Raw genomic sequence first — 25726 nt, 5'->3', positions numbered from 1 at the left:
TGCCTCAACATTACATAGAATATCCCTTATTGTAAAGGCCTTCCCGAATTCCTTTACAGTCATTTGATCATTATCATTTGATTTCACCTGCAAATCATTAAATCATTATCAGGTTTGCAAATGTTCTTTGGAGATGATACACCTTGAATGTAGCAATCACTCCCCTGGTCCTCATATCAGCTGTGAGATCACCTCTTTTATACCGTCGTACAACATCCATTTTTACTTCAATAGTGATGGCCTTCCTCGGTCTTTTTCTTGCACTACCAACCTTGTTACTCCACGGACGCTTTCCAGTCATGATTGCAAGGGTTACGCTTATTACAGCGGCACAATTCACGCACAAAATGTAAAACACATCATTACACGTATGATGCTAACATAGAGAGTTTCTAGAAACTGAGGGAGGGGAAGGTGAGGAAGTGGGAAGGCAATGTAACAGAAATCCTGGTGTTATCCCAAACACAGTTTCATGTTGCTCAGTGTGAAAATTTAATCGCAGCGCACTCGAGTAACGTAATTTCATACATTGGTATAAATGACAGGCCCATACTACAAAAATGCACAAACACAACACGCATAGAATGCGAGCTTACGGTACTGGAACTAGAATGTACGTCATTAACATTGTGGTGACGTCACACGCCAGGAAATGGTAGTATGTTTTTCGATTTAAATCGTATGTTTTTTTTAAGATAGCATTAAATTCGCTACATATTCTTTACTTAAACATATCACAATGTGTACACTTTAAAGTATATGTATCTTGGTCATTATGGCCCCCTTATGATTGTGGGCCTGGTGCCGAGGCGCCATTTGAGCCATTGTCAACCCAGCCCTGGAGACCAGATGGGTATTCCTGTCAATCATTCCTCACTCCTGTTTGACAATCAATCAGATTTGACAGGAACGCGATGATATGTCAGGATTACCGTGCATGACTCAACGGGTAAAAACGTACAACCGAGATCACTTGTACTTACATAGTTTTACATAATTATGAAAGCTCTAAACATTCTCCGATATGTAGAATATAGATCTATGGGTATATTTATGACAATTGGAATATAATTGAAATTCAGCAATTATTGTTTTTAAAACTGTTTTTCTACAACTATGTATTTAACCGCACAAACAAATTTTGCACAAATTGCCATTGCTCGTTGTTAATCTATGGAGCAAAAGGTTTTGTTTTGCATGTTTCTCTCTTTCCATTTGTCTCTTTCCCTCTCTCTCTTTCCCTCTGTCTCTTTCCCTATGTCTCTTTCCCTATGTCTCTTTCCCTATGTCTCTTTCCCTATGTCTCTTTCCCTATGTCTCTTTCCCTATGTCTCTTTCCCTTTGTCTCTTTCCCTTTGTCTCTTTCCCTTTGTCGCTTTCCCTTTGTCTCTTTCCCTATGTCTCTATCCCTATGTCTCTATCCCTATGTCTCTATCCCTTTGTCTCTTTCCCTTTGTCTCTTTCCCTTTGTCTCTTTCCCTTTGTCTCTTTCCCTATGTCTCTATCCCTATGTCTCTATCCCTATGTCTCTATCCCTATGTCTCTATCCCTATGTCTCTATCCCTATGTCTCTATCCCTATGTCTCTATCCCTATGTCTCTATCCCTATGTCTCTATCCCTATGTCTCTATCCCTATGTCTCTATCCCTATGTCTCTATCCCTTTGTCTCTTTCCCTTTGTCTCTATCCCTTTGTCTCTATCCCTTTGTCTCTATCCCTTTGTCTCTTTCCCTTTGTCTCTTTCCCTTTGTCTCTTTCCCTTTGTCTCTTTCCCTTTGTCTCTTTCCCTTTGTCTCTTTCCCTTTGTCTCTTTCCCTTTGTCTCTGTCCCCGTCCCTCTGTCTCTCTCTCTCTCTCTCTCTCTCTCTCCTTGCCTCTGTCCCTCTATTTCCCCCCCTTTCTCTCTTCCTTGTCTCCCCCCACCCCTTTCCCCTAACATTGGTTAATATGGGGCAGATTGAAATTGTTATTTATTTATATCCCCACTTTTTGGATCTATTATACATTTACATCATCCTATATGGTTGATCCTGGTTTAATTACTTCTGGAAGTGTTTTTAAAAATTGATTTTTCTTCGTTTGTTTTTCTCTCCATATTCTCAACAGGAAATCCCTTTGTCAGAAATCCTAGCAGTAGACCTGGCACGAGACTTCTGTCTCCTCGCACCACAAAGCAACCGGCACTGTTTTGAGATTACTACAAGCAGTACTGTGTATTACGTGGGCGAAGAAATCCCGAGCACCAGTAAAGTCATCCCTGATAGTGTCAACACTGAGGATGAGGAGGGTCACAGTCAACTAACAAGCGGTGTGGGTTGCACACTGGCACGGAGTTGGGAGCTGGCCATACGTCAGGCTCTCATGCCTGTAGCTTTGTCTCAATGTGGTGGCGGCACTGTGGGACCACAAGGCCCCAGCGAGCATCGTGAGTTACCATTGAAGCATGGATGAATAAAAGCTGTGGGAAAGATCATTTTTACCTCCGCCATCGAAGGTGGATGGAGTTTATGTTTTCACACCTGTCTTTGTTTGTCTGTTTGTGAACAAGATATCAAAAAGTTGTGGATGGTTTCGGACGAAATTTGGTGAAGAGGTTGAGTGTGTGACAAGGACAAATCAATTCGATTTGGTGAAGATCCAAATCTGGATCCGGATAAGATCTTTTTTTTTTAATTTCAAGTGAATCTTCACCTTTGAGTGATTAGGGCCAAAAACGATATATAGGATAATATTTCAAAAAGTCATGGATGACTTTTTTTTTGTATGCAAGATTGAGGCTCGTGTAAGAGCTAACATTAATGACAAAAAAACAAACGAACGCATCAGACATAATAAATGGAGCAGGAGACGAGATGGGGAGAGAGGGGGAAGCACACAAGTACAACATTTGAGAGCAGGGACATCGGGAGATCTGTGGGTGGTAGGGGGCTTGGTGGGAGGAGGCGTGGGAAGGGGGGTGGCGGTGGGGGTGGGAGATGTAAAAAAAAGACATGGACACAGCTAGGACTTCCAGGAAAGATTTCACAAAAGTGGATTTGGGGTGAATTAACGGGGGTAGAAAAGATAAAGGTTTTGGATGGGGGAAGATAAGAGATGGTGGTGAACAGCTTTTTTAAAGACCTGGAGGGAGGAGTGGGATTGAAGAGAGTGAGGGAGTTTGTTCCAGAGGCGGGAGAAAAGAGGATTGAAAGAGGGAAGGTGAATAGAGAGTCTTGATTTTGGCAGTTTCACCAGAAGAGGGTTGCTGGCAGATCTTGTGCGACCTGTAGGAGTATTTGGGGGACAGAGCACAGACAGGGCTGGGGGGTGGCTAGGCCACAGAGGAGTCGGTAGAAGACTTATGACAAAAGTTGCTGGATGACTTGGGTGAGTAACAAGAACAAGCCGATAAGATTTTGATTCATGTCGGAATCCAGATGCGACCTATCATTGGATACAAAATGTAACCTATTCAGTCTGCTGGAGGTATGCTCTTTACCGAGTGTCCTTGTAGTTGTCTTTGCAAATATCTTTCCTTGGTAACAGAAATTTCCTAATCACACAGGTGTATCTAATTGGCAGGAATAGAAGGTAACCTGATTGCTTGCACAGCTAACACAATGGGATAGCCATAAAATCTGTTTGTTTCTTGTGTGCAAATGACTTTACAATCGATTTTAAAGGGAATGATTTTATCATTTATGGTGGTGTTTCCATAAGAATTGTGATGTATGAATGAAGAGTAGGATTTTCTTTTTTATTCTGCCTTATGTTCTGGTTTTCTTCACCTGGTGATGACTGACCATTCTGTTTTTACATAGGTGAGGTCTCTACACGAGTGAGCATATCAGTATCCAACTCCCAGATTCAGGAGAACGTGGTAAGCATCATTTCCGAACATTGCGGAGAACATGGTAAATAGAACGTTTTGTAACGGTCGACAATCGAATTAAAGCGATTTATCTTTCCTTTTTTTCTTTATAGTTGCAAGGCTCATGGAAGAGCAAGGTAGAACTGACAGTGGGACAGAAATCTAGCAAATATGATCATTAGGTTAGGAAAGCTTAATCGGGGTAATAAAGATGACAGGTCATAATTGGAAATGATAAGAGATAGCGAGCGGTGCGCATTCTGCTTGAAGTCCTGGAGGGAAGAGTGAGACAGAATCGTGAGAGACAGAAGACGGGAAAAGTGAGGAACAAATTAGTTGAAGTACGCAGTCTTCCTAGATTTTGGAAGTTTAACCATGAGGGAGTCACTGGAAGAACATGGGCATCCTGGAGTTTCTGAAGGGGGATCAGGGGGCTGAGAGAGTGGAGGGAGCGATGTTAGAGAATAGACGGAAGAAAATGGAGAGACAACCAACCTGCTTGCGATCTGAGAGCAACAGATCATGTGCTTCAGCCTCATCACAGGAGATTCCGATAATTTTGAGAGCTTTAGATGCCACAGAATCCATGAGAGACAGACGCGATGCTGGGGTTGCGACGACAGCCCATAGTTTTAAAAATAATGTGATGACAGTTTGTTTTTGGTATCAATGATGTGGTGGGGATTTGTGCTTAATTTTTAAAGAACACCATTGGGAACAGTCTTTAGTATTGCGGAGCATAGGTTCAGATCTCGTCGGCATTGAGATTTTGATTCGGGCAAATCATGAGGGGATTCCTCCGAGGGAAATAGGCCCTACCTGTATATCGGTTTTTACCGACAGTTACTACGTTGTAGAATAAAACGTATTGATTATTGGAATTGATTTTGGGATTTTTGTATTGATCGGTCAGCTCGGGTATTGATTTAATGTCATTGCATCATAAAATGCCTGGCATTTGACACCGCAGGCTTGTGGTTTAATTATTTTTCATTTCCTTTGTTTGATTGAGTGCTAAGTGATCTGGTTGGTTTCAAATTTTCCTTTCATATACCCGAGGATTGTTTCTTTGGTTTGAGGACTTTTAAACGATGAGGATTCACTTTTTCGTACCTTTCTCTTGCAGGACATTAGCAGCTTTTACCAGATTTTCCTCGAAGAAGTTCTCGGTGCTGGGCAGTTTGGAGTCGTTTATGGAGGCGAGTGAGAATGTTGACGCTCCGGCACAGGCGGTTGATAGTAATCGAAGCAATACTCTGCCGAAGATTTTGTATCAAATGAAAACGGTTTGCATGTCGTGGCCCGTGATCGTAAGCAGAAGTACATTCCCGCAGTGGTACAGAGGAAACAAATATTACAAACGATTGACCTCGATCTACACCGCAGGTACACATCGCAAGAGCGGACGAGATGTGGCAATAAAAATAATCGATAAGCTTCGATTTCCGACCAAGGAAGAAAGCCAGCTCAGAAACGAGGTTGCCATATTGCAGGTGCGATCATGTCTTTTTGATGAAAATCTGTTTGCCAGAATGTACCAAGTTGTTAAAAGGAGTTTTATACACAGACATTGGATCGTTACACCACCTAAATCATGTTGCATAAATACTGTGCTCAGATCATAATTTTATCTTTTTATCGCACAGCTTGTACAGCTGCTTGTGGTGTGTGGCCATCTTTGTTCAGTCAAAATTGTTGCAATATGAGGCAATATTACTGATTGTTCTGTAAATTATATGTACGGTACATAAGCAAGGCAGAAGGATGTGGATTTACTTATTGCCTGTTGCGATTATAAATTATTGTATAGGCCTGGGGTGGGACAAAGGGATTGAACATACTGGGGAAGTTGGTTCCACTGGCGTGACAAAAGAGGAACAAATGAGTGGAGGTAAGAGGAGAGCCCAGATTTTGGGAGTTTAACAAGAAATAGGTGACTGGCATGCCATGTCCACCCTCCAAAAACCTGGGAGGGACACAGCCAAGAGAGGACAGAGGGTGCAAGACCAAAAAGAAGGCGGTACAATACAGAAAGCCCATCAACCTGCCTGTAATATAAAAGTCAGGCCTAGACGCTTCGTCATGGAGATCCCAAAGATTTTGAAGGCCTTTCTCTCCATGGCATCAAGCTGAGCAAGGTGTGAGGCAAGGACGCCAGCCTAGATGGGACAGCAATACTCCATCAAGCTGGGGATTGAAGCTTTGTATGTGGATATAAGTTCAGGTGTGTCAAGGAAGGACTTTGTATGACGGAGGATGTTCAGTCGACGGCTGACTTTGGAGGCCAACTTTGAAATGTGGTTTGCCCAAGAAAGATCACGGCTGATCGTGAGACCCAGGAATTGGAATGACTGAACTTCCTCAAGAGGATTGTTATGAAAGCAGATAGGGGGGTTTGCCAGACGGTCCTTTCGGAGAGGCATAGTGACATTTGTCAGGAATAACAACAACATGCATTTTAAAGGCCATTTTCCCTGCTAGAGCGGGGGTTAGCCTTGCGGTCCCCATGACAATCTTCTCCATTTTGCCCTATTTTCTGCATCTCTCCTTGTTAACCCCCTTGCCCGCATTTCTTCTTCCACCATCTTTAGCCAAGTCTTTCTCGGTCTTCCCCGTCCTCTACTTCCTTCTACATTCATTTCCATCACTCTTCTCAACCAGTCACTTTCATCCTTCCTCAACACATGACCAAACCATCTCAACCTGTTCCTCTTCACAGCATCAATCACAGGCTCTATTCCCATCATCTTTTGCAATTCATCATTTGTCTTCCTCTCTCTCAACGATACTCCGCACATCCGAAGAACCATTCGTATTTCCACCCTTTCCAACCTTCGTTGCTGCTCTACGTTCATTACCCATGTCTCGCTCCCATAAATCATAACACTTCTCACACATGCAGCATACACCTTTCCCTTCAGCTTCAACGACACTCCCCTCATCATCAGCACGCCACTCAATTCCCGAAACTTCTTCCATGCACATCTCACTCGAGCAACCGTTGCCGAGTCTGATCCACCTTCTCCATTCAGCATGTCTCCGAGGTAGCAAAATGTTTTCACACCTTCCAGCTTCACGCCGTCTCCAAGATCCAACTCAACATTTCCTCCATCTGCAGCTCCCTCTGTGCACACCTTACATTTGAATGTAGCTGCCACACTGGTTAATGACCCTCTCAGACCACTACATTTTTGATGAACCCACTCAGCGCACATTGTACACTGAATGGAGTTCACTCCGACACCCTTCCTACACACAGCACAGGGCCATTTCCCAGTTCTTTCCACCTCACCACATGCTTTACCCCTTGCCATCACCTTCGTCTTTCCGATATTCACCTTCAGACCTTTTGTCTCCATACATTCCTTCCACGTGTTCATCTTTTCCTTCAGTCCATCCATACTTTCCGCAATCAACACCAGATCATCTGCATACAACAACTCCCACGGTAAACCCTCCTTTACGTTCTGAGCCAGCACCTCCATCACAGCTACAAATAGTAGTGGACTTAGTACCGACCCCTGATGCACTCCCACCTTCACCTCAAACTCACCACTGTTCCCGTTCTTCGTCCTTACAGCTGTGCGCGCTGTTTTGTACATTGCCATCACTACTCTGATCAACCATTCCTCCACTCCTAACTTCCTCAATGCCCATGTCAATACTTTGCGTGGAACCCGATCGAATGCTTTCTCCAGATCAACAAACCCAAGAAACAACTTCTTCCTCTTCTCCATGTACTTCTCCTGCAACTGCCTCACAATGAAAAGTGCGTCTGTCGTTCCTCTTCCTGGCATGAATCCAAACTGCATTTCGTCGATCTTCACTTTCTTCCTTATCCTCCTCTCCAACACCCTTTCCAATACCTTCATTCCATGCTCCAATAACTTTATCGCTCGGTACGAGCCACACTCCAGAGGGTCACCTTTCCCCTTGTATAGAGGGACGAGGGTACTCAGTTCCCAATCCACTGGAATGCGGCCTTCTTTCACCACCAGATTACAGATCTCTGTCATTCTCTTCACACCCCAACTTCCTGCTGCCTTCACCATATCTCCCACAACTCCCGTCGGCCCTCCCGCTTTTCTACCCTTCATTGCTTTTATCGCTTCCTCAACTTCCTTCTCAGTTATCTTCTCTGCCGGTCCTAAAACTGGGTTACTCTCTATCTTGCCTTGGTTACAGTCAGGAATGAAAAACCTATTCCAAGTGTTTAAACAGCTTGTGCTTTTTTTTCAACGTCTGAAGTGAGGGGTGAGGCTGCTGCCTGCCTGTCTGAAAACAAGGGATGCCATGGCAGAGGGTGGAGTCATCAGCAAATCGATAAAGGGGATTTTTCAGAGTCAGGGAGATCATTGATGACGGTCAGGATTAGGACTGCGCCCAGAACACTGTCTCGGGGTATTCGAGCCTTAACAAGGAGAGGAGAAGAAGCATTTCCATTGAGAGCCAGACGTTGGCTACGAGAGTGGAGGAGGTCAGTTATTCAAGAGTGGAGTTGGCCTTGGATTCCATTGGCAGACGGTTTGGAGAACAAAGCAGGATAAAAAACCACCTTTAGAGGCCATTTCTCCCCGCAAAGCGGGGGTTGGCCTTTTTCGGGAACCGTGGTTGTTGTTGTTTTTCGGTCCCCTTTTTGAAGCAATGTTTTACGGCCGGATGCCCTTCCTGACGCCAACCCTTTTTGCCGCCCTTAACGACAAACAGGGAATTACCAGTGAACTGGTACTCAAATTAGCCGACCTCGGAAGGATGACAGGCTGAGTCAACCCCCCTGGCGTTAATTCAGCGATCGACCGGGATTCGAACCCAGGATCCTAGGATCCTAAGCCGGCACCCTAGCCGCTAGCCCAACACCAACACCAACACCCAACACCAACACCAACACCAGAACAAAGCAGGATGCCAGACTGAATCAAAAACTCGAGATATGTCTAGAGTGACGGCCCTGATTTCATGTCTAACATTGAGGGCCTCCAATCATTGTTGGGTGAGTATAAGTAGCATGTCCAAGGTAGAGTGACCAGGTCTGAATCCGATTTGATTATCTGAGATTAGGCTGTTGGAGAAAAGGAAGGATTTTATGTCAACTGCGATGATGGATTCATGACCTTGCTAAGTTACTAGAAGACCCCATGCATCCTGCAGAAACCTGGGGAGGGGAGGTGACCAAGCATGGAAGGGGCAAAGGGTGCAAGATCAGTAAAGAAGTGGTAGAGGACGTACCTTCTTTGTTTCTTGTAGTTTTCAAAGTTTATGGAGAAGCTTGTACATGTATGAAATGTAGAACAAACACATTAGGCGACATCAACGATATGAGGAGAGAGTCGACAAATTAATGTGCAATGTATGGGATTTTAAACATTGAATCTCAGCATCAATATGTTAGTTATCTGTTTAAAGGGGAATACAAAACTGTATTTTATTATGATGAATAAGGTTATTTTTTTGTGTATGAACATGGATACCATATATTTTATAAAGCGGCGTATTGAGGTCATAATTTGTTTTAAGCATCCCAACTCACATTGGCCCCTGTTGTAGACTTTGCATCACCCCGGCGTTGTTTATTTGGAGAGTGTCTTCGAGACACCGGAACGTGTCTTTGTTGTCATGGAGAAACTCCATGGTGATATGCTTGAAATGATCCTGTCAAGTGAAAAAGGTCGGCTGCCTGAGCGCATCACGAAGTTCCTCGTCTCACAGGTGAGGGTCTCTGGGGCTTGTTCTCTGAGTTGTTCTGCTTTGGGTTTTTTGGCCTCTTGTAAGCTTCCAACCCCTGGTTTGATATCTCATTCACTCGTAATTTATATATTGTCAAAGGTAATATGTGCAAGCTTCTTTGTTAGCTTTAGCGACAAATAAATGAATGATTAAATAAATAATTAAACAGATAAACAGACCATTTTTTGAAAATTGTAGAGTATACCATATTGCTGGTATTTTTTGTTTTTCCTCTAGATTTTGATTGCATTACGTCATCTGCATTTCAAGAACATTGTCCACTGTGACCTCAAACCAGAAAATGTCCTCTTGGCATCATCAGACCCTTTTCCGCAGGTATTTTGCTGCTTTAAGGTGACATACCATGTGAGTGCCCCCGATCTTGTTGAAATATACAAAGTGTACATTCGCCCTTTGCTGGAGTTTGGTGTGCCCGTGTGGGGTTCTGGCATTACAAGGGCTCAGAGCGATGAGATTGAACGACTCCAGAAGGGTGCACTCCGTTTTATTGCGTACCCTTCTATTCAGTCCTATGCGCAACAACTTTGTCATTTTGGTTTACAGTTGTTGAATGAATGCAGGAATGAGCTTCTCTTGCGTTTTTGTCTTGGTCTTTTAAAATGTGATCGTCACCGTGACATTCCTCCTCCTACCCGACAATCTGTGTCTCGATATAATATGCAACTCAGGAATGCTCAACATCTTGACCTATCTCGGTGTAAGACTCAAAGACACAATAATTCAACAAATCCTTTTTTGACTGAAATGCTTAATTCTGTTATGTAGAATTCTAGATGCATAAAATCAATTGTATGCATAATATGTTTGTTGATCTTCTTAAGTTTTCTGCTATTTTAGGTTATTTTGTTGGTAGAATTTGTTATATTTTTTATTGTTGTTTTATTATGTATGTTTTTTATTGCTTATACTTATTTTGATATTTTGATTCATGTAATTTTATATGATTATTATTATTTCAATATACGTTTGTAAGTTTTATGAAATACTTTTATTATTGTAAACTTGACAAATTTCAGTCTTCGAACTGCCTTGTCCAGTGTGTAATTATATCGATAAACCGAAATGAAATGAAACATACCTTTGTTACCCCGCATGCGCGAAGCGAAAAGTAGTTCACTTCTGTACGTATGTGTCTGTCCGTCCGTCTAGAAATGTGAGCTTATGATCGAGGAACAGCTTCATTTTAATTCAATGTTATATTTTGAACATGAATTGGAAAACAAACCAAGAGTTTAGCAGCACAGTAAGACCCCGACATTCACGGGGGGACACGTTCCTGAAAAATTCTGCAAAAGTCGAATCCGCGAACATCGGGGCACTGTTTCAATGGGAAAAGGGGGATAGATAGGTTAATGGAGGTTCATGCTTCACTGGGGAAATTTTTTTAAGTTTAAGAACACGATAGCACATAATTACAATTTCATTAAAATGCTTCCAAATATAAATAACTAGAACGGCACTCTTCGACATCATCATGTCGACTGATATGCCTCCGCCCACATTATTACATTATTATACATACTTGTATCAAGTTTGATTTAAATCCATTCAGCTGTGCCCAAGTTAGAACATTTTTGCCTGACATGACCTCTGATCTTTGCCCTATTGACCCCAAAATTTAATCAGTTCATGTTTACATCATTATACATACCTGTACCAAGTTTTAATTCAAATCCCTTCAGCTGTTCACAAGTCCTCACATTATTACCTGACATGACCTCTGACCTTTGCCTTTGACCTCGGGACCCCCAAGATCGAATCACTTAATCTTTACATCATTATACATATATGTACCAAGTTTGAATTAAATCCCTTTCGCCATTCTCAAGTTATAAACCTATTACAGACTTTGACCTTTAACCTTTGACTTCTTGACTCCAAATTCGAATCATTTAATCTTTACATCATTATACATACCCGTACCAAATTTGAATTGGATCACTTCAGCCATTCTCAAGTTATAGACCTATTATAGACTTTGTTTGACCTTTGACCTATGACCCCAAAATCTAATAAATTAATCTTTACATCATTATACATACCTGTACTAAGTTTGATTTGAATCAGTTCAGCCGTTCTCAAGTTATAGACCTATTACAGACCGTTGACCTTTGACCTCTTGACCCTAAAATCTAATCAGTTCATCTTTACATCATTCTACATAAGTTTACCAAATTTGGTCAGAATCCCATCACTGGGTTCACAAGTTGTCGCGGTAACAGTATTTTTACCTGACATGACCTCTGACCTTTGCGCTTTGACGTCGTGACCCTAAAATCTAATCAGTTCATCATTACCTCATTATACATACCTGTGCCAAGTTTGACCAAGATCCCTTTAGCCATTCTCAAGTTATTGCGGTAACGAAAACCTATCACGGACTGACTGACGGACAGACAGCCGGACGGACAACCTGAAAATATAATGCCTCCGGCGACTTCTTCGGCGGAGGCATAAAAATACTGTAAACCATCACAAAAGGTTATTTCACAATTTTGCCGTGAGTGTCACATTATTTTATCAAAAACGAACCGTTTATTTTGCTTCGATCTTGCGTGGTCCCCAAAATGTATCTTGGTCCTGGAAATAGTTTTCGTTTTAACCGCTTCAGTCCAAGCCTGAAGGAAGATACGATATTCTGTATTGTCTTACAAAGATAGACGTTGAGTTTAAATTGCATAGGATATTGTGCAAATGTTGCGCCGATCAGCAAGGCTGGTTCTCATAGTATGGTAAGTAAAAATGTACTCTCATTTTGGATCTAAAATAAAATGAAATTCTACCACAAGGACTGTGATTCCAGGACGTTTAAAATAATGCAATTTAAACTCGACGTCTATCTTCATAAGATAATACATAATACCGTGTCATCCTTCAAGCTTAAACTCTGAGCAGTTAAAACGGCAAATATTTCCAAGATCAAGACGTGCTTTGGGAATCACTCAAGATCGTGTGCTGACTAAAGGAATCGTAAGATTATATAAAATAAATAAAAAAAACACCTTTAGAGGCCATTTTTCCCCGCAAAGCGGGGGTTGGCCTTTTTTGGGAACCGTGGTTGTTGTTGTTTTTCGGTCCCCTATTTGAAGCAATGTTTTACGGCCGGATGCCCTTCCTGACGCCAACCCTTTTTGCCGCCTTTAACGACAAACAGGGAATTACCAGTGAACTGGTACTCAAATTAGCCGACCTCGGAAGGATAACAGGCTGAGTCAACCCCCCTGGCGTTAATTCAGCGATCGACCGGGATTCGAACCCAGGATCCTTGGATCCTAAGCCGGCACCCTAGCCGCTAGCCCAATCGTAAGATTATATACAGATGTATAATTAAATAATCACTCGCGGTTCCCGATCAAAAATATTTTTTGCACCCACGAGAAAATGCGAATACGCGAAACCCAGGGCCACAAACGTAGAAGCAGGTCACAATGTATGAACTGCGAATACATGGGGTCCGTGAATGGCAAATCCACGAATGTCAGGGTTACACAGTACTTTGGCTCTGAATACATCCCAATTGCACATGCGCAGAAAGGATTGGGGTAATTTTTTTAGCCGTGAAGCCGCTTCAATATTCCGCTTGGTCGTTTCTTCCATCTGTCCATCCATCCATCAAAATGAAGAAGAACCTTTATAACCCACAGTGTTTAATTATAGAGGGTAATTCTAATGGGTAATTCTTATGGGTAATCGTAGAGGGCTCTTAAGGGTAATTCTAAAGGATTCCAAAAGGTAATTCTTATGGGTAATTGTGGAGGGTTCTTAAGGGTAATTCTAAATGGTTCCAAAAGGTAATTATTCAGGGTAATTTTAGAGGGTTCTAAAGGGTAATTCTTCAATGTAGGTCTAAAGGTGGTTCTCGAGGGTAATTCTTAAGGGTAATTCTAAAGGGTTCCAAAGAGTAATTCTAAGGGTTCCAAAGGGTAATTCTAAAGGGTAATTCTTAAGAATAATTCCTTAAGGTTAATTAAGGATAATTCTAGAGGGTTCTTAAGGGTAATTTTAAAGGGTTCCAAAAGGTAATTATTCAGGGTAATTCTCGAGGGTTCTAAATGGTCATTCTTAAGTGTTGTTCTTAAGGTGGTTCTAGAGGGTAATTATTAAGGGTAATTCTAAAGGGTTCCAAAGAGTAATTCTAAAGGGTTCCAAAGAGTAATTCTAAGGGTTCCAAAGGGTAATTCTTATGAATAATTCCTTCAGGATAATTAAGGATAATTCTAGAGGTTTCTTAAGGGTAATTTTAAAGGGTTCCAAAAGGTAATTCTTCAGGGTAATTCTCGAGGGTTCTAAAGGATAATTCCAAAGGGTTCCAAAAGGTAATTATTCAGAGTAATTATCGAGGGTTCTAAAGGGTAATTCTTAAGTGTGGTTCTTAAGGTGGTTCTAGAGGGTAATTATTAAGGGTAATTCTAAAGGGTCCTAAAGGGTAATTCTAGAGGGTTCTTAAGGGTAATTCCAAAGGGTTCCAAAAGGTAATTCTTCAGAGTAATTCTCAAGGGTTCTAAAGGGTCATTCTTAATTGTTGTTTTAAAGGTGATTCTAGAGGGTAATTATTAAGGGTAATTCTAGAGGCTTCTTAAGGGTAATTCCAAAGGGTTCCAAAAGGTAATTCTTCAGAGTAATTCTCAAGGGTTCTAAAGGGTCATTCTTAATTGTTGTTTTAAAGGTGATTCTAGAGGGTAATTATTAAGGGTAATTCTAGAGGCTTCTTAAGGGTAATTCTTAAGGGTAATTCTAGAGGCTTCTTAAGGGTAATTCCAAAGGGTTCCAAAAGGTAATTCTTCAGGGTAATTCTAGAGGGGGTCTGAAGGGTAATGCTTAAAGTTAATTCTAGAGGGTTCTTCAGGGTAATTCCAGAAGTTTCTTAAGGGTAATTCTAGAGGATTCTAAAGGGTTTCATTCATTTCTGGGCTTTGCCTATTTCATATTAAAAATGCCAAACTGAACCACTTCCTTCGGACACAGGTCCCTTTTTTTTTTTTTTTTTTTTAATCTGTCTGCTTGCCTGTCGGTCAAACAAAATTGAAAATCATTTGAAAGAGGAAACTTAGTTTTTAAGTACACAAGCAACGGGCATGAATAACTAATGTCATATGTTAAATATGGTGGTGTATAAGACTGCATCAACAGCATTAAACTTCTGGAAAAAATTTTTCCTACGACCTTTAAAATCTTTATTTTATTTCATTTGAATTATATACTTGAATACTGTGTGGGGTAAGGTGTTTTCAGCACATTCTAGTTCAATTTGTTTTTGTTTTTTTGCCTGGCCATTCAGTTGAACGTTCTGATTACCAAGAGTCATTTCTGATGCTTGAACAAAATAGTAGTCCGGTGAGATCCTCGCAGAGCCTACAATTGAAAATGTATGATGTTGGCAGCATCAATTTATTTTGTTCTTAACTCGTGTTTGAGTAGCTCTTGCCTTGCCTAAAGAAACTTGCACGAACCGATGAAGACCGTGCTGGCAGCAAACCGATTGTAATTGTCCCCTAATCACGCCGACTTGTGCCTCTGCAGGTGAAACTTTGTGATTTTGGCTTTGCCCGCATCATCGGCGAAAAGTCCTTCCGTCGTTCTGTGGTAGGCACACCAGCCTACCTTGCACCGGAAGTCCTGCTCAGCAAGTGCTACAACCGATCCCTGGACATGTGGTCCGTGGGCGTTGTAATATACGTGAGCCTCAGCGGCACGTTTCCATTTAATGAAGAGGAGGACATCACAGAACAAATCCAGAATGCCGCCTTCATGTACCCACCAAACCCATGGAAAGAAATTTCACCTGACGGTACGTCTGTCTCAAAAGGATCATAAGGCATTGAGTGATGTGTGGGAGCCCATCCATGTCCAGGGTCAGTTTTGGAACATGGCAAGTTAATAGCAAAGCCTAACATTTAGCTTGTATGTATATGTGAGTATATGCATTATTTAAAATTAAACTGATACGTATCAGATGGATTCAGTGCATAAGATATTCCAACACATACCCTCTAATTAAGAGATAAACATGCGTAACATTTAGCCAAACAATAACGGTGGATGGAAGCAACAGAATGGTGATTGATGTGTGCCAACCACAGTGGAAAGCAAGGAGAGGCCTTCATTTCTGGCGTTAACCCTTCATCAGCGCAAAGGACGGACACCAGATAAGGGCGAAGGTTGGCATAGGGTGGGAGTGAGTCAACAGCATGCCAGGGAACTGGGAGCATGTGGGGTGGGAATGACTCATGTCAAAACACACTGAAAGGGAGAGGTCAGGGTTTAGTCGTTGAAAGGCGAGGGGACTCGGATAAAACGGGACATAATGGAGAAATAACTGTTAACCTTTGCTGCTGGTTTGTTACCCATCAGCGTTTTTGCATTGTTTTCCTAATCTTTAGCACGTGTTCAAACAATTGGTTGGACTGACATGATGGCCTAGTGGTGCGCACACTCGTATCCAAGCTGTCCAGCTTGTGTTTGAATCCTGACTCGGCTATAAACTGTCATCGCGGTGTTTCACTGGCAGGCTGATTCATCAATGTGTGTGCCGTCCCTTGGATGGATGACATGTGTCCCGTCTGCCAGCACGTTAACTATCCCACAGTGTCCTTCGTGAAGAGAAGGCGAGCTATCGCCGGCACCATGAACGAATTACAAATTCCTACCCTAACCAGCAGAGGGCACTGCATCAGCAGCACAGCCGTGCCCTCAGCCATTGATGCTACCCCGCAGCCTTGTGCTGCATAGGAACAAGGAAGAAGAAACAATGTTTGTGCCTTTATGATTGTAGTCTTTTATTGTTGGAAAAAGGAAAGTAGAAATGGCGACGCAATTCCTTTGTTTCCTCGGTAGCTCTTGATTATCTCACCATTCGTCCTTCAAACTTGCCTGGTGGTAGGCCAAAAGGCAATATAATATGCACATTGCACGATGTTTAGATTAGAATATCAGTATTAAAGTTTCAAAATGGGATCAACAGAACGAAAAGCTGCTTTTGCTCTCCGACGAAGGGTTAATGCCCGAAACGTCAGCTTTTCCTTGCTTCTCGTGGCAGTTCGCATACTTAAATCAACGTCCTGTTGATTTCATCCGTTGTTCTACCTGTCCGCCAACACAGATCGGCACACCTCGCAAGCAACACTGGTTCTTCATTTTACTTGAGGTTTTATACAATTTGATTGAAACACATGCAATGTGCCTTGTGTTTCATAGCGAAGCGTAGACTCGGGGACGCATAAATGATGTCTAGCATATTTCACGGACTAGTCATAGACGAGATGTGGCTCTTGACACAAATATTACCAGAGAGTCCTCTGAAGTTGCATTTTGTCCTTTATAAAGAGCACGTTATTCGTATGAGGATGTGAACTGAAATTTTTTATAATGATCAGATCAAGGAATTCTGGATGTTTGAAATCACAACTTTTATTTTGCTTTGAAAACCCACAATCGCATTGAGCGAAGCTGGTGTTTGGCTTTCTCACACAATTCAGTTTTTAGTTCTTCATCTAAAAACTCCCTTTTCATCCTTTTTCAGCAATCGACCTGATAAACAATCTCCTGCAAGTGAAGATGCGAAAACGGTTTAGTGTGGACAAGTCGCTGAGCCACCCATGGCTTCAGGTAAAGCGTAAAGGCCTGGATGATTTTTTTTTGTATACGTGATTGAGGCTCATGGAAGAGCTGGAGCAGAATGGAAGGGAACAAAATGGAATGGGGAAACACCAAGAGCAGAGTAAAGGTGAGAGAGAGAGATCAAGGTGAGGGGGAGAAGGACGCGTGTGGTCAACAAGCTGTACACAAGCTGAAAGAAACACAACAAGGAGAGGAAGGTGAAAGTGGGGATGAAACAAAAAAGGAAAAGAAAAAAAAAACTAACAAAGGAAAACAGGTGAGGGAGAGGGGAAAACACACAACAACCTGGAAAAAGGGAGTGCTTGGGAATGGGGTCATTTATGGAAGAAGATATGATTAGAGATCGGGGGATGACCTGAGGTAGTGGTGAACAGCTGGCTTGAAGCCGTGGAGGGAAGAATGGGACTGAACAGACTGGGGAAGTTGAACCAACATGAGAGAAAAGAGGAACAAATGAGTGGAGGTGAGCAGTGGGCCTGTATTTTAGGACTTTAACAAGAAGAGGGTGATGGGTGGACCGTGTGCGTCCTGCAGAAATCTGGAAGGGACAACCAAGACAGGGAAGCGGGTGCAGGATCAAAGAGGAGGTGCTAGAATATAGAGAGGGCACCAACCTGTCTGTGATGTGAGGAAAACAGGCCTAGACACTCAGCTTCGTCACGGGATATCCCTATGATTTTGAGAGCCTTGCTTTTCCACGGCATCAGAAAGGGCAAGGTGTGAGGCAGGGTTGCCAACCCAAAGGGGAGAAAAACTCCACAAGCTCCAAATACAAGCAACAAGCTGGTCGTAGTCAACGTGTGGCCCTGAATGGGTTTCTCTCATCTCCCCTTCCTGTCCAGACTGGAGTTCCCCAAGGCAGTGATCTGGGCCCTGTGCTATTTCTGGTCTTCATCAATGATCTCTCCGACTCTCTGTAAAATCTTCTCTATCTCTTTGCTGATGTCTCCACTCCCTGCCGCTACATTCCTCATCCCTCAGATCAAATCAGCCTCCTCACTCTCTGCAGACCTGGACAAAATCACAGACTGGTCAAACAAGTGGAACATGTCTTTAAATCCTGACAAATCTCACACTCTCACTATGTCTCTCCGAAAAGACCGACTGGATACAACCCTCCCATCTATTTTCTGGACAATCCTCTCCAAGAAGTTCTGTCACTCCAGCTTTTGGGTCTCACTATCTGCCATGATCTTTCCTGGGAAAACCACATTTCCAAGCTGGCCTCCAAAGCCAGTCGAAGACTGGGCATCCTCCGTCGTGCGAAGTCCTTCCTTGGCACACCTGAGCTCCCACCACATACAAGGCTTTCGTCCGCAGCTCAATGGAATACTGTTATCCCCTCTGGGCTGGTGCTCCTGCCTCACACCTAGCTCAGCTTCACGCTGTTGAATCCAAAGTTTTCAGAATCATTGGAATCTCCCGCGATGAAGCTCATTCTGAGGGCCTTTCACTCTCTCACCGCAGGCAGGTAGGTGGTCTTTCTGTCTTCTACCGACTCCTCTCTGGCCTAGCTCCCCCTGTTCTGTCTGTGCTCTGTCCCCCAAATATTCCTGCAGGACACACCAGATCTGCCAGCAACCCTCTTTGCTGAAACTGCCAAAATCAAGACTCTCTGCTCACCTTCACTCTTTCATTCCTCTTTTCTCCCACCTCTGAAACAAGCTCCCCCGCTCTGTTCAATCCCACTCCTCCCTCCAGGTCTTTAAAACAGCTGTTCACCACCATCTCTTATCTTCCCCCATCCAAAAACTGATCTTTTCTACCCCCATTAATTCACCCCAGATCCACTTTTTTGAAATACCAACTTCTTTCCTGGAAGTCTTAGCAGTGTCCATGTGTTTTATACTTCAATCCCATGCCTCCCCCCCCCCCCCCCCCCCAAGCTCTCTCCCTCCCACAGATCTCCTGATGTCACTGTGTTCTCTACTGTTGTACTTGTGTGCTTCCCTCTCTCTCCCCACCTTGTCTCCCGCTTCCTTTATCATGTGTTTTATGTGTCAGTTTGTTTTTATGTGATTGATGTTAGCTCTTACACGAGCCTCGATCTTGTCCAGAAAAAAAAAATTAAGGCCTTGTAGGTAGTCAAAAGTTCAGATTGGCATGGGAAAGACCTTCCACGAGAAAGGATGCCCAGTCGGCGACTTGCCTTGGAGGCTGTGTTGGAAATATGATCGGCCCAAAAAAGATCATGGTTTATGGTAAGGCCCAAATGTTTGAGTGACTTAACCTCTTCAATTGATTTTTTTAGGAAATAGATGGGAGGGTTTGCCAGATGGTCCTTTTGAGGAGACAGGGTAAGTGTATGGGATGTGTTGGGGTTAAAAGACATCCCAAGTGTTGTACCAACTCCTGATTGTCTCATGGTCTGCAGTGAGGTAAGAGGCTGCTGCCTGCCTGTCTGAAGGATGAGAAATAATATGGCAGAGGGTGGAATCATGAGCAAAGAGATAGGCAGGATGTTGCAGAGAATCGGAAAGATAATTGAGGAAGATGAGGAACAGGACTGGGCCCAAGATACTGCCATGGGGCACTCCAGCCTTGACAGGGAGAGGAGATGAGAGGATCCCGTTAAGATCTACATGCTGAATACAATGAATGATCGTTTTAAGGCCATTTTCCCCGCTAGAGCGGGGGTTAGCCTTGCGGGCCCCATGACAGTCATGGTTCCCTGTTTGAGGCAATGTTTTTATGGCCGGATGCCCTTCCTGACGCCAACCCATGGTCGCCTCTTACGATGCGCAGGGATACGGTGTACCTATTCGAAATCGGGGTACACACCGTGATCATTCATCCCAGCAAGCTGGTACTCAATTTGCCGACCTCGGAAGGATGACAGGCTGAGTCAACCCCCCTGGCGTTAATTCAGCGATCGACCGGGATTCAAACTCAGGATCCTCGGATCCCAAGCCGGCACCCTTACCGCTAAGCCAACACCAGGCTACATGCTGAATATAACTCGAAAAAAAAGTTTCATATTAGAATAAGCCCACTTATCCCAAAATCAAAGTTGTCAATGGCACAAGTTACCTTATCGGAGGGCTTATCCCTTATGGCTTATCCTTCAGGGACTGCAACTGCAATCTTTCTTGATGATGTACAATAGTCTTATTCCTATTTTTAAAGTACTCATACACAAGTTCCCCACTGGGGTGGCAGGAAGTCATTCCTTTCTCTGGAATATATTGATTACAGTACATCTATGGTCGGGCCTCAAGAACATTGGGGGGGGAGGGGGGGGGTGGCAGAGGAACGCAAGGAAATTAAAGTTAGCTGAATGTTCTAAAAAAAAATTTTTTTTGAATTAATGTAATTTTTTATGATGAGAACAAACCAATTCGATTTTGGTGTGTGACAAGGATGGTCCAGATGCAGATCCCGCCTATCATTTGGGTACAAAACGTAAAAACTGTTCAGCTTGGTGTAGGTATGCGTTCTACTGAGTGCCGTTCTCGTTTAGTGTGCAATTGCGCTGTTACGTTTTGTTTTTGATCTGATCGAAGCATCTTGATGTTGTTGTTGCAGGACTTCCAGACCTGGCTGGACCTCCGTGAGCTGGAGACTAAGCACGGTGCCCGTCACCTAACACACGAGAGTGATGATGCGCGTTGGGAGGCTTCTGCCCATGAACGTGGCCTTTCAATTCCACCAAATCTAATTTTTGGTCCCAGCTGGCCTGGAGAACCTTTGGACGGTGATGGAGACACCTCTCCTCTCCCTGCACTAGGAAATCGACTCGCCATGATGTGACGGACACTTATCCTGATGTGGACCTCATGACTTACCTAGGCTACAACTCCTCATGTGGTTTGAAAAGAGATTGTTTTGTAAGAATGCTTTGCTCGGCTTTCTTTCACTGCCAAGTGCCTCCGGCCTTTAGAAACCGAACTGGCGTGGGTGGAGGGGGAGAAGTATTTCTCTTTATTATCCCTACCTCTGAGGGTTGCTGTAGTTGTTGAACTTGCTGCTCTTTTTTTATTATAATTTTTATTCTGTTGGCGTTGTACCACTTTGAGTTGTAAATAGGTTATTTTGATATGCAAAGATGCTGAGATGCATTGACGTATGGAAATGGTGACTTGCATCTACGCCAGTTTTTCTTATTGCTGTTGTTTGTCTTGCTGCAATAACAGCATAGCTCCGATTAGAGAATGAGAGAAAGAGGAGGGGGTCGGCAGAGAGGGGACAGGGGGTGGGAGGAAGAGAGTGCGGGTTTGGGAGGAGCTTTTTGCAGAGGTTGGGAGATGGAGTGTGAGACCGAGGACAAATACGTACCCATTCCAAGAATATTAATGATTGCTGTTGGTGAGTTGTTTTTGAACTTCTGAATGCTTATCGTGCAAGTGAACCAAGGTAGCATATGTGATCTTTTTAACTTTCTTGCTTGAGCCGAATGTCCCAATGGTTAATACAATGGAATAATGAGGGAGGAGGTGTGATACATTTTCTCTTTCTTTTTGAATTTTCACTCTTTTTCCATCGCGTTTCCTACAACTGCCTCTGCTCAGCTCCTCCGCTCTCTCATCCCACCAACTCTGATTTTTGCTACCAGGCCTTTCAACATCCAGGAATGTACTTGATAAAGTTCAATTTGCGTTGGCCTGGAATTGTAACCACGTGCAAATCACGAGGAAATTTGCGAGAGCAAATTACGTTTCAGTTCTAAAAATCCGTCATTTTGTATTTCTCATCGTGTGGAAGGTATGCACTTCTCGGTTGCATTTCAAAAGTTATCTCCGGTAGTTTATGAATACAAAGAATTTGGGTGTTTGATACTCAGAACACTTTAGATACTCGTATAAAAGCAAAATCACATGATTTTTCTTTTCTTTTTGAGCATTGAGAAACAAGTTTGAGCAGTGGTGAAGTGTGAGGGATATGGTTAATTAACCACAACTTGTTCAGCAGTCTATCATTAATGAACATAACACTAAAATCTTGCCCAGGTTATCAACTTGGTATTTGTTTGTGTGTGACAGGATTAAATCGTGCTTGTTTGCACATTGCATGCATGAGACTGATGCATTTGCAGGTTTTTTTTTAATCTTCGATACTCATTTCTGCACATTTAAAAACTTGAAGCGATTGAACCAACATGTGAAATTGCTATCAATATGAAGACTCCATGGGGAAAGAAAGAAAAAAATCAGCCACATGTTTTTGTTTTTGTTTGGAGAATAATCAAAATAGAGTTTAAACCCATGTTGCTTCACAACATGCGACACATATACATATATATATATATATATATATATATATATATATATATATATATATATATATATATATATATATATATATATATATATATATATACGTATATATATACACACACACACACACACACACTTATATATGTATATATGTATGTAGAAACTACTGTGCTCTGCTTGGTGGAAATCACCGCAGGAGTGGACTCGATCGTTTTTCTTGATTGATATTTGAGGTCGACGTTTGCGAATTCAACTGGGTTGGGGGCAGGAGGCACCATTAACTCAATTTTTTAAAAATGTGACTGATTATTCTTTCCATGGAATCTTTCATATAATAATCAAATTTGTTCTAAAAGAAAAATGAAACATTCGGCTAATTTTCATTTCCTTGCATGCTGCTCGAGATTAAATGTGAATCAAGTTGAAGTTAGAAGGAATTTTGTATTACCTTCCGCATGGATAACATCAGATGCCTTCTTCTTCTTTTTTTAAACAACTTACTCATTGTGTTTATGCTTTAAAAATAGGAATGAGACATTGTTGTTCATCATCAAGAAAGATTGCAGTTTCAGTCCCTGAAGGTTTTCTAACTCTTACCGATGCAGTACAGTACTGTATAAGGCCTATTGCACGGCCCTTCGTCTCTGCCTCTCTGACAATGCATCAGCACCCGGTGTGACTCCGATAAGGTAACTTGTGCCGTTGACAACTTTGATGTTTGGATAAATGAGCTTACTCTAATATTAAACTTTTTTTAATTTTTTTACATCACATGTTTATCATCATACCTCCGTTCATTCTTTCAGTTATTATCAAACAACGAACTTGGACTGCAAGTACATGTAAGCCTTGCTTTCATTTTAATACCGTGTTATGATATGATTAAACCGTCAAAGTGAAGGAATATACGTTTTTCCGTTGTTTTACTTTCACCTGTAAAGTAAGGAGTAAATGTCTATTACTGTAGATATAGCAATATTATTTACACCGAAGGCATTTGGTAGGGACATGTTACAACTAGAATGCATATTGCATGTATAAAGACTTAGGTCGTTAATATAATGTAGTTAATTCCACATATTGTGAAATTATTGGTGCTTATGAAGGTTTCTGAATAAATTCATGTGCAAGTACCAGGCTGGAATATGACCTTTTATAAACTTATCAAAAGTACTTTTTCTTGTTTTCTACAGTCTTGCATTGACTCTCTTCTTCTTGTTGTTGTTGTTGTTGTTGTTGTTAGCTCAATGCACCATTATTTTAATCTTACCTTTCACTCACGTTAACCTCCTGCGTCCGTTTATTTCATTATTTTTTTGGTGTTGTAGCGGGAATTTTGGACTCGCAGATTTTGAGCCAATTGTGCATTCTTCTTGTCGCATTCCATGTTGTATAAAACCGAACACAGATCCTATTGGCAGCCTGTTTTTAAATATGCAGTATTCATGCTGATGATTTAACGATGTGATGCCTTAAAACTTCTTCGTAATATGCAAAAATAAACTGAATTGATGCATTGAACGGTGGTGGTTCAATCGATACTTTTGACAAGTCGCCGATGTTTTTTTTCCTTGAGCTTTTGTCGATTATTACTACCGCCAGGGAGTAATGCATTCGATCGTGTGTGTGTCCGTGTGTGTGTCCGTGTGTGTGTGTGTGTGTGTGTGTGTGTGTGTGTGTGTGTGTGTGTGTGTGTTCGTGTGTTTGTAAACAAGATATCTGGAAAAGTTCTGAACGGATTTGGATGAAAGTTGGTGGGATGATTGCCCTTGGGATAAGGAAGATTTGATTAGTTTTTGGTGAAGCTCAGGATATTATTCCCGATCCAGGGATTTTTTTACCATTGGAGGATGGGGCTCATTTTTATTTATTTATTATCTTCTATATATTCTATATTTAACATTGTGATATGAAAATAGTTTTCATATTTGTTGTAAATGTAGTTTAAACACGTGGTTATGCGTTAGAGCGGTGTATTTTTTTTAGCAGCGTCTTCAATGTTCATTTTTTTTTCTTCTAATAAAGACATATTCTGTCATTTTAAAACCACCAAAGTGTGTATTAGGTTTCACCGTTTCATAAAATGTATCGTTTGATACGTATAATGCTTTAAAACTGTTTTTTTTTAAATTCCTCAGAAGAGATATGAACATTAAGCTCAGCGAATGTCATTCGCAGTGTCAGTATTTGATGAACTTATAAAGACTTAGTTCCAGATTTGTCAATGGCTGAGGTATATTAACAAACGAATAAAACAGATTTGGCAAAATTCCAACTTTTTTTTTTTTAATATCGCATATTCACCCAGGGTTGTGAGGCTGAAGAAGAAGAAACCTCGCATGGGCTTCCCAGACCAAATAAATAATTCTGGTTCTGGCTCTGCGATTTTCAGGTGTATTACTCCCGCCAGGGAGTAACGCATTCGATCGTATCCGTCCATGTGTGTGTGTGTTCGTGTGTTTGTGAACAAGATATCTAGAAAAGTTCTGAACGGATTTGGATGAAGGTTGGTGGGATGATTGCCCTTGGGATAAGGAAGAATTGATTAGTTTTTGGTGAAGCTCAGGATATTATTCCAGATCCAGGAAAAAAATTTGGAAATTTTTTTGGGAACGATTTTTTCTGTTTTACCGCATTAAAGCTTTTATTCTTATTCTTAAATGATGTTTTTCTCCTCTAATTCCGAGATATATCAAAATTAATTCTCTGACAGTTAGGGCTTACTTTCCTTTTCATTTATTGTTTTGGGGAGAGGGGATGTTAAACAAAACGTATTATTCCAACTAAACCCACGGCGGGAGTATGTGCTCTACTGAGTGGTGTTCTAGTTTAAAGCTTGTAATGCTATATTGGGATTGTTGAAGTAACACAAAGATCCCTGAATTAATGCGTTGGTCCCAACAAGTGTAGAGAGGAGTCAGCCATGTGCCTCCACCTCTTGTGTGACGCTGCTGATTCTCATAGCTTTGGTCTCCACATCCTTCAGGAATTGGACGTTGAATACATGGGCTTTGGCCCACAAGGGAGAACAATACTACAACTACAATGTACTCCTACTGTTACTGCCTTAATTAATTCCAGGTTGTGGAGTCGGCATAGGGGACATTTTTTGGCATGGTGTTTTGACAAACTTGCTCGTTAGGCCTGGTGTTCAACTGAAGGTGGTACAAATTTGTGATTTTGCCAGGGTGCTGGTGATAAATCACCCACTCTTTGTGAAATACACCGCGGGATCTTTAACATCCACCAACAATCAGTGCTGAGAGACAGGCCCTCCGGCTTCGTCCTTCCGACGGATGGTG

The 25726-nt window shown here is 42.1% G+C and overlaps 1 protein-coding gene and 1 long non-coding RNA gene across 4 annotated transcripts in view; both read left to right on the top strand.

Moving 5' to 3' along the window:
- The window catches only part of LOC137426750 (serine/threonine-protein kinase D1), a 156918-nt gene extending 134692 nt beyond the window's left edge, over positions 1 to 22226 (top strand). For all 3 annotated transcript variants that reach the window (XM_068115588.2, XM_068115589.2, XM_068115590.2), the window contains exons 10-18: positions 2106 to 2424; positions 3800 to 3858; positions 4976 to 5048; positions 5236 to 5342; positions 9394 to 9555; positions 9811 to 9909; positions 15115 to 15382; positions 17114 to 17199; positions 20737 to 22226. In XM_068115588.2, the coding sequence (XP_067971689.1) occupies positions 2106 to 2424; positions 3800 to 3858; positions 4976 to 5048; positions 5236 to 5342; positions 9394 to 9555; positions 9811 to 9909; positions 15115 to 15382; positions 17114 to 17199; positions 20737 to 20961 (1398 nt within the window). In that variant the 3' untranslated portion in view covers positions 20962 to 22226. The remainder of the gene's footprint in view (positions 1 to 2105; positions 2425 to 3799; positions 3859 to 4975; positions 5049 to 5235; positions 5343 to 9393; positions 9556 to 9810; positions 9910 to 15114; positions 15383 to 17113; positions 17200 to 20736) is intronic.
- Positions 22227 to 22544: 318 nt separating this feature from the next.
- Positions 22545 to 23945, top strand: LOC144892421 (uncharacterized). The gene is made up of 2 exons (XR_013623617.1): positions 22545 to 23113; positions 23231 to 23945. It is a non-coding gene; the product is annotated as an uncharacterized LOC144892421 (long non-coding RNA).
- Positions 23946 to 25726: the final 1781 nt, after the last annotated feature.

Source organism: Myxine glutinosa, chromosome 5, assembly GCF_964187855.1.
Source record: "Myxine glutinosa chromosome 5, kmMyxGlut1.1, whole genome shotgun sequence".
Lineage (NCBI taxonomy): Eukaryota > Metazoa > Chordata > Myxini > Myxiniformes > Myxinidae > Myxine > Myxine glutinosa.
Note: the sequence above shows the minus strand (reverse complement) of the source record. Positions and strands in the feature narration are given on the sequence as shown.